The sequence below is a fragment of a genome, assembly GCF_019968955.1.
Source record: "MAG: Porospora cf. gigantea A chromosome Unknown PgA_NODE_1059_length_8193_cov_357.928, whole genome shotgun sequence".
In the NCBI taxonomy this organism is placed as follows: Eukaryota; Apicomplexa; class Conoidasida; order Eugregarinorida; family Porosporidae; genus Porospora; species Porospora cf. gigantea A.
Window position 1 is genome coordinate 1 of NW_027151259.1, and position 8193 is coordinate 8193.

Genomic DNA, 8193 nt, shown 5'->3' on the forward strand with positions numbered 1-8193 from the left:
TAATAATGAGCGACGCCTATCTCTTGTTGGAGGAGGGCAAGGGCGAAACTGACGCCGAATGTTTTTCCGATGTCGGGGTCTATCGCGAAATCGGAGTTCAGCCATCCATAAATTTACCACGGCCAGCGAAAAAAAGACACGACATCAAAGTCAGAGGGGCGCCAAAGGCCGCTGTGGAAGGGAACTTGTGGGCATCCTGCTTCGCACGCGAGATTCAATTCCCCCTGATGACTGAGGGGCTGCAAAAGCAGTTCTACGACAGTATTCGACTCGTACAGGTGTACAGTGAGGTAATCATCATCAGGTACAAGAGCAGCGTCGGCCAGAAGCTTAGACCATGTTTTCTGTTCAGATTCGGATGCGTGGCAGGGTGGGATTTGTCGGACGTTGACAAGGCCAACCTTATGAAGTTACTCACGCCATACGTCACGGAATTGAACCCCGTTGTCGAGGAGGACGACATGGACTACTGCTACCATGACAAGCCGCAGATCAAACAAGACGTCATTCACCTTACCTCCGACGATACCTTCGAGCTGCTCGCGTACAGCTACGCTCTCGCCCAGTCATGCAAGTGCGCTGTGTTTGAGACGCAAGTAGACCAAGATATCGAGAACACACGAGGCATACCACTGGCGCTTGCGAAAACGGGGCAGATCTCATCGGACCGAAGGTTGGTCTCCCGCCGAATAGGGGAGCTCTTTATTTCGCGGTTCATCATCAACCTCCACTCGGATATCCTCGACACACCAGATATTTTCTGGGACTTCGGAACCTTTGCACAGCATTATAACAACTGTCGCAACTATCTGGAGGTGCCCAAGCGAGTGGAAATCCTGAACCAACGCCTGGACATCATAAAGGACCTGTACGATATGTTGAATAGTGAGTTGGAGGTGAAGCATGGCTTTCAACTCGAGTGGCTGGTGATCTACCTGGTCTTCGCTGAGGTCTTTATCGAGATCTTCTGGAATATTTTGCTGAAGGACCTGCTGCACTGGGTGGGATGATATCTCCTTCCTGTTGTCCGTGTTAAGTCCTGTGATAACGTTTTGGGTGTTGCGAGGAGACATCTAAGATGCATTTCGTATCAAATAGGAAATTCGTTTGATGGGAGGTTGCTGCTCAGTAGAACAACCAGCTCCACAAGACATGGTAAAATCCCCTGAGCCTGAACCCGAGCCCGAACCGCTACCCACCTCAGGAATCTATCTCAGCATCTCTGAGTCAGGCGACGTGCAGTATAGCTGGTTGAGAGAGTACCAAGACGGTGACTGGCTTCTGTGGGCGCAGATTTCGGACGTGTCAGATGTCCCATCTGACCGTTTTAATGTAGTGACTCCTGTAAGGAAGAAGATGATAGAAAACCCTGACGCAATGCAGTGGATGACTGCTGTTTGTGAATTCGTTCGAGTGAGTTGTATGGCGATCCGCAATGCAGATGGCGGGACAATACGATGACGCCGTAGTGCATGTGATTTCCTCGCATGCGGCTCTGGGGCCTTACAAGATCGTGGGGCTCACCGACCACAAGAGCCCAGTGGAGATCCCTGTGGGTAGCGAGGCGTCGATAAAGGGCTGGGTGGCCGTTGGCGCTGTAAAGGACAAGGCGCCCCATCTGAAGAAGACCATGAGCAAGCGTGCGTTCCTAGACCACGCGAACTTCCATGGCCGCGGCTACGAGATTCTGAAGCTGGACCGGCACATGTCCTGGAGGAAGTTTCCAACCAAGCACGACCCAGGGGAGGCCGACGACGCCGACGGAGAAACAAAGGAGGCGGAGAGGGTCCCGTCCACGCTGTAGTGTAGTGTCGTGAATAGCGCAGTCGTGAATAGCGCAGTCGTGAATAGCGCAGTCGTGAATAGCGCAGTCGTGAATAGCGCAGTCGTGAATAGCGCAGTCGTGCATAGCGCAGTCGTGAATAGTGCAGTCGTGAATAGCGCAGTCGTGAATAGCGCAGTCGTGTGAATAGCGCAGTCGTGAATGGCGCAGTATTGTTGCGAGCTGAAATAGTAGCGCCAGCAGAGATAGTAAGCGTCATCTGTTCATCACGGAACGTAGTGGAGAACATCAGCATCAAGGTCGCTCCTCTCGAGATACTCTGCGGCCATGAGCGCTTCCACTCGCTCTTTGAATTTAGATGCTGAACAATGGAATTGCCCCTCAATTGTCGCAGTAAGGCGAGCGTACAACTCTCCGAACTTCAACGACTTTGTCGTCTTCATAATGCGGAGCACAGCGGCATCCACAGCGAAGTCACGGCCTTCGCGGTTGCCGGTAGTGAGAGCGTTCGATTGCTTGACGTCCTGCAAGAAAAGCATCTGGTAGATCTTGAGGACTCGACGGGAGCTTTTAAACTCGCTGTTGAAGCAATAACCGTCATCCGTTTTTCGGAGGATCTGCTTGGTGCACAGAGGAACTATGTTCTTTTTCATTTCTTGGAGGGGTATCTCAGTCATCTGCACCAACTCATCCAGCGTGGCGCGATCCATGTGGTTGAACTCTAGAAGGATTACGGCCTGCTGCAGCGAGACAATCAGCTCATATCTCCGACTCTCTATGCGCATCGCCAACTGCACTCTGCCAGGGGTCGCCAGCCACATAACACGCCTCATGCTCGTGTAGTTCACATAGTGCTCCTCAAAGGCAGACTGTAACTCGGCGATTACGGGTGGCACCTTCACGTTGCGGAGCATTCGCATCTGCTCATCAGTGAGGTTATTAAAGTCGAGCCGGTTTAGGACGCGCAGCGCTTCATCCTCCAGCATGCTTGTCGATGCGATAGCTGAACCCCAGACGCACGCCGAGAGCACGAAGACAGAAAACTTGATGTCCGACTTATCCAGGACACTTTTCATCTCCCTCTCAAAAACGCGGAACCATGAAGCCGACTCCGTAGTTTCCTTCAGCATGCGCTCACACCGCCCCACAAACGGCTTACCACACTCGTCTTCGAGCCGCCCTAGGACAAACCACTCCGTCTCATGATCAATGGGCGAGGCAGCAAGAAGTAGTCGGCGCCCCATGGCGCGCCTGTGGAACGCCTCGAACACGTCCTTGGTCTGCACAAACCTGAAGAGAGAGAGTACGCGGTCAAGCAGCACGCGCAACGCCTTTTTCAGGTCAGGGCTTTCGCTTGGCAGGTCTGACTCCAGCGACCGAAAGCTAGTCACAGTGGTGAAGATCTCATCCCGGTCGGCTCGCAGGTCACCGTGGAAACAGGTAAGATGCAGCATCTCGCTCACGCGTTGTGGGCCAGCACGCATGGTCTCATCCAGTTGCCTTGCGAGCAGACGAGGAATTAGGTAAGCATGCTCGTTGAGGATGTTCTCGAAGGCCGCTCTGTACGCCTGTACTAAGCATGGATTCCTTCGAAGACCAGTCCGCAAAATCTCATCCAGGTAGGATTTCCACAAGAGCAGCTGGGGAATGATGTGCCTCCGGCTTGCCTGCGTGTCTGCGAGGCACTTCTCGACAAGCTCGTGCCCTTGCTGAAAAATGGCAGCGCCGAACGCTGCCGCAAACTTTCGCATGTTCTCGTCAGTTACCGGCCCGCAGTCGAGCTCCGTTCCCACCTCTGACGGCTCCAGCGGGTCTGCAATGCTGTTTACAGCACAGCAATCTGTGTGAGCGCCAGCAAGCAGCCTACTGCTTAGGAGGGCGTCAGGCACCGCGGCGACCAAGACTGCATGGTGCACCACATTCACCAGTTGGATATCGTCCAGCAGTAGTTTGCTAAACTGCTCACCAGGCCACTCCAGCAACGCCTCCAAGTGCGCTCCGATGGTCTCCGCCAGCACTACACGATCGAGGCGGAAATCCATTCCCACAGAAGAGAGCTTTGATAGGGGGGTAAGTAGCTCAGCAACCATCGCGCTCTCGTTCGACACCCACTCTTGGATCTGCCGAATGGCTTCTGCGAGATCCAGTTCGTGGCGCCGGGCCACGAGCTGCGCTCCACGATCGCGATAAAAACTGGCAGCGTGTTGGAGCAGTACACTCTCAAATGGCGCTGTCAGTCCCAGCGAACAGACCATGTCCAGACAGGAAATTATCGCCGTCTTCATGTCTTCCGACATGGAGGCGCTACCACATCGCCTGTCATTCACGGCGCCATGGATGATGCTGTCTATGCGCGGCACAGCAAAGCCCAAAAGGCCCACCAAGCAGTGGATGGTGGGCTTCGGATCGAACACGGTTCCTTGGGAGGTGAGCCGTTTCAGGAGTCGTAGGCATGCTTGTAATCCTTTAGTCAACCGCTTCCAAAAGGCAGCCACCGCTGTAGCGTACGCAAGATTGTTCAGTTCTGCAGTATCCACACGCATCTGCTCGACAGTCTCCTCCAACAGACCTGTCAGACACCTCTGGCAGGCCTCTAGGAGCGGGCTCAGTTGGTTATACGCTGCATATCGGTTCACAATGCGATGAGCTTCCAGCAGTTTGGCTGTGTGATTCAGAAGTGGCCTCATCAGATCGTCTGCCACAGCTCGCAGGTCGTCTGCTGGTGGGCTAGTGGGGTCAAACAGCATTGACCCCTCTAGGCTAGTTCGGAGCCGTTTGGGCTCCCTCATGCAGTATAGCAGGTGGCCGTGGTGGTTGTAGAATACTCGCACATCAGGAGGCTGCATGTTGAAATCAAGAGTTGAGAAAAATTGAAGAGAAAAATTGAAGATTCGATGAGGAGCCCGTTCCATCACGCACGCACAGAACAACACACATAGCACACAGCATAGTACGCGACAGAGAATCACGAGGGCTCAGTGGCCTCACCAGATCTTGTTGACGGGCCGGGCGACTCCACCGGCGTAAGCACTGCAGGGGTTGCTGCGAGGCTGCGTGTTTTGGGAGCCACCCACCGCTCTGTCTCCCCCAGGGAGCCAGCGGAGCTCTCGCTGGCGCTAGGGCTTTCAAACCGGACTGACTTCCGAGTCTGTCTTACGCGGCCTGCAGGCGTCGGCTTTAGCAGGCGCCGCATGGCCATGGAGGTAGCTACGATCCTCTGCAGCGACTTCCCAAGTCGATCGTGCCGCAGCTTGCGGCCGAACCGGATGAAGATCAGACCGTGTCCAGCCAGATCCGTGCGAGCCGAGGGAGAGGATGGCGATGAGTTGGTAAAGGCCAACCCTGGATGGTCGCGAACAGGTCGCTCTTCCGGAGAAGACAAGTACTGGCACACGACCTCGACTTCGACCGCGTAGTAGTCCTCCAGTCCCCATAGTTGCAGACTGGACTCGATGAACGTCAGCAGCTCTGCCTTCACATCAACGGCGTGGGGAGTTGACCTCCATTCCTCTGGGAGGGCGTACAGGGCGAGCATGGTCTCCAGCGTGCTCACGTACCCCTTCAGCAACTCTACCAAGCGTTGGTACTCGAAGACGCTGTCGTACAGCTTGATCAGAAAAACCTCCCCGAGCATTCGAGTGCTAGACCGGTATTTGAGCAGCCATCTAATGGCGGCGGTTGACTCTAATGTCGGACTAAAGGTGAGGCGCTTGACTCGTGGAGCCAGCGGCACTACGCCCTGCGGGGGGGGCACATCCCGGTTAAGGTCCTCTGCAGGCATGTCTTCCCCAGCTGCTGCCGTGTCCACTTCGATCATTTATGCGTGACGGGACCACCGACCACCTACGAAGCAGGCTCTGTCTGAAAGCCGCCTTCTGAATCTTGAACTGCTCTACCGCGGCGTTCCGCTGCAACTGGTAGTCTTCGTAGTGCTTGGCCGCAAGCAGCAACCAGAAGACCACTGCGCCTCGGGCTCCAGCCCAGACGTCCTGGAAATGCTCGAACTCGAACACGCACTGGTTTCCCTTGTCGTCGAATAGCAGCGGAATAGGAGGGTCCAGCTGCGTCGGCTGCACGTCGAGTCCCTTCAAGCTCGAGGGCAGCGCCCAAACCTGGCGCAGGATGAGCTCTTCCAAATGGATGTTGCGCTGCACCTCCAGAGTATCGCGACAGAGCCCCCCCTCATACCCTATCGTGACGGCCTTTGACGGCAGCATGCGACTGAAGAATGTAACGAGATGGGGGTGAGGCCACGGGGTCACCGTCAAAGAGTACGGGGCTATGTGTGAGGCCAACGCGTGCAGGGTGCACATCTCATCCGGCTGGAGATAGGGTACCTCCGTGTTAACGTGCACGGCCATCCTCATGCAGCCTATTCTCACCGCCCCCGGCAACTTTGCCCGAGCGTGGGGATTTCCGAATTCCACGTGCTTGAAGTATGACACGTGGTCAGGGTCACGCAGGTTGATGTTTAGGAGCTCCAAAGAATGCAGCTTGGTGAGCGTGGCGAAGGGCAGCGGAATTTTGGAAAGGGGCGGCACTACCTTCGAGGCGAAGTTGTGGGTACGTGTAGAGTCGGGGAACACCACCCGAAGATTCCGGATACTCCCACCCATCTCACGCACTACCTCATGGAAATTCGAGCTGTTCGACCGCCCACATAGCGACTCGATATCGAGCCGCACCTTGCTGGCACGAACGAGCTTACCTAGAAGGGCAAGCGCTGCTGACGGGGGCAGGTACGCTCGCGGCCAGCCATGGCACTCCAACACGATACGCCGAAGAGAGCGTAGCCGGCCAAGAACCCTCTCGGCGCGCCGCCGAAACCGACCCTCGTTCTGGGCGGCCGCAGGCTCCATCAATGCGATTGAAGCCAAACGCTTCTCCTTGCCGTGGAATTTGAACTTCCGGAACATCGAGTGCAAGTGCTGCTGAGTGTATGCTGCGTCCAGTGAGTTAAAGTAGAAGACCCGATCTACAGGCGACAACTCGTTGAGCAGCTCCAGGTCGGTAGCAGGCAGGTCGGGCACCCCGTTCACGTGGTCGGCGATGGACGCCACCAACCATTGGCGCAGGAAACGGCAGGAGGTGGAGGTGGTAGGCAGCTGCTGTTGGCTGCGCACGCCCCCCACCACGCGAACTCGAATCACCTGCACGGAGTTGCTCACCAGGAATTCGTTCAACGAACGAGCTCCCGTATGTAACAGCACTGTGAGGTCCTCACCCAGTTGGCTGTTGAACCAGTCAATGGGCGATATGCTTAGCGTCGTAAGACTTGACAACACCAGATCCTTGATCAGGATGGCCCACACGAAGACACCACGGCCAAGGAGCACCAACCGTCGGACTGAATGGTGAGTGAGGGCTCCGATACGGGGGAGATACTTCAGCTGGACGGGTTTCCTAGGTGGCCAGACGAAAACGGCTCCAGTCAGCGCAACTGAGTCAGTAAGAACCAGCGACTCGATGTTGTCAAGCATCTCCAAAGTCATCTTGACTAGGTTGGGCGTGAACATGAGGGCAGTTCCAAGCGCTACCACTGTCGCGGTTTTGAAGCGGCGACAGAGTTCCATGTGCTGCTCTGCGGGAATACATTGCATCCCAGTGAAGGTTAAATCTAGGAAGCTCCAATTCCGATCTCTTACGTCCAAGTCCGGCTTGAAGACAGCGCCTGACCTCCATATGTGGTGCAGCTGAGCGGATGTCAGATGCACTCGAACCAAATCGTCGTAGCAGAGGAAGTCTGCCACCAAATTGAGGGCCTCCTCCTCTAGGTAGTCGAAGGGGTTGTGTGGGTTGCGCGTGTCGGGTTCGGTTTCAGAGGGGTCGTCTTCAAGATCCACAGGCCGAGAACCAAGGCGCGAGGCCGCGCGCTTCACTGCTCCTTTCAGCTTGGCCGATCCAACGTCGTCGGAATCGACCAGTTTCATGTCGCAAATGACTAGATACGCTAATCGAGCCTGCCCCCAAAGATCCGATGATATGCGTGCCAAACATGAGAGTAGAAGTACACACATAGACCAAAAACCCCTGTACAGGGTAAGTGTGCACGGTTCAGAATGCAAAACACAGAGTAAGAATGAATCAACAAGTCTATGAATTTCACCTCTGGCTGTTCAGTACGAGCGTCCCTCTAAGATGGTGAGAACATCTGAGTAAGATTTACCAGTTCCTCATTCGAATCACTATGATTGATTTGGAGGACGCTACTCCCTGTGTGGTTGACAACATGGTGAAGTGTGGACTTTCTGGAGAGGACGCCCCTTCGCACGTTTTTCCTTCGATCATTGGACGTCGAAAGCACCAGGGCATCATGGTCGGTATGGAAGAGAAGGACCCCCACGTAGGGCAAGTTCAACAGGGAGAAGATGGTCCAAATGATGTTCGAGACTTTCGGATGTCCCGCCACC

General features: G+C 55.2%; 4 protein-coding genes across 8 annotated transcripts; 2 read left to right on the forward strand and 2 right to left on the reverse strand.

Moving 5' to 3' along the window:
- Positions 1–5: 5 nt before the first annotated feature.
- KVP18_001958 (uncharacterized protein) lies at positions 6–1010 on the forward strand (the record flags this gene model as incomplete). Of its 2 annotated transcripts, none has more annotated exons than XM_067952481.1 (1): positions 6–1010. In XM_067952481.1, one exon carries the CDS (start codon positions 6–8, stop codon positions 1008–1010), a length of 1005 nt encoding a protein of 334 aa, XP_067813953.1. The 2 variants fall into 2 exon arrangements, with proteins under 2 accessions (XP_067813953.1, XP_067813954.1); XM_067952482.1 differs by having other exon boundaries at positions 228–1010.
- A 100-nt stretch (positions 1011–1110) lies between these two features.
- Positions 1111–1804, forward strand: KVP18_001959 (uncharacterized protein; the record flags this gene model as incomplete). 2 transcript variants are annotated; one of them, XM_067952484.1, is made up of 2 exons in its annotated part: positions 1111–1413; positions 1442–1804. In XM_067952484.1, 2 exons carry the CDS (start codon positions 1111–1113, stop codon positions 1802–1804), a joined length of 666 nt encoding a protein of 221 aa, XP_067813956.1. The 2 variants fall into 2 exon arrangements, with proteins under 2 accessions (XP_067813956.1, XP_067813955.1); XM_067952483.1 differs by lacking the exon at positions 1111–1413 and having other exon boundaries at positions 1436–1804.
- A 245-nt stretch (positions 1805–2049) lies between these two features.
- KVP18_001957 (uncharacterized protein) lies at positions 2050–4629 on the reverse strand (the record flags this gene model as incomplete). The annotated part of the gene is made up of 1 exon (XM_067952480.1): positions 2050–4629. One exon carries the CDS (start codon positions 4627–4629, stop codon positions 2050–2052), a length of 2580 nt encoding a protein of 859 aa, XP_067813952.1.
- A 119-nt stretch (positions 4630–4748) lies between these two features.
- Positions 4749–7713, reverse strand: KVP18_001960 (uncharacterized protein; the record flags this gene model as incomplete). 3 transcript variants are annotated; one of them, XM_067952485.1, is made up of 2 exons in its annotated part: positions 4749–5575; positions 5631–7713. In XM_067952485.1, the coding sequence occupies 2 exons, from the start codon at positions 7711–7713 to the stop codon at positions 4749–4751; spliced, it is 2910 nt and encodes a 969-aa protein (XP_067813957.1).
- Positions 7714–8193: the final 480 nt, after the last annotated feature.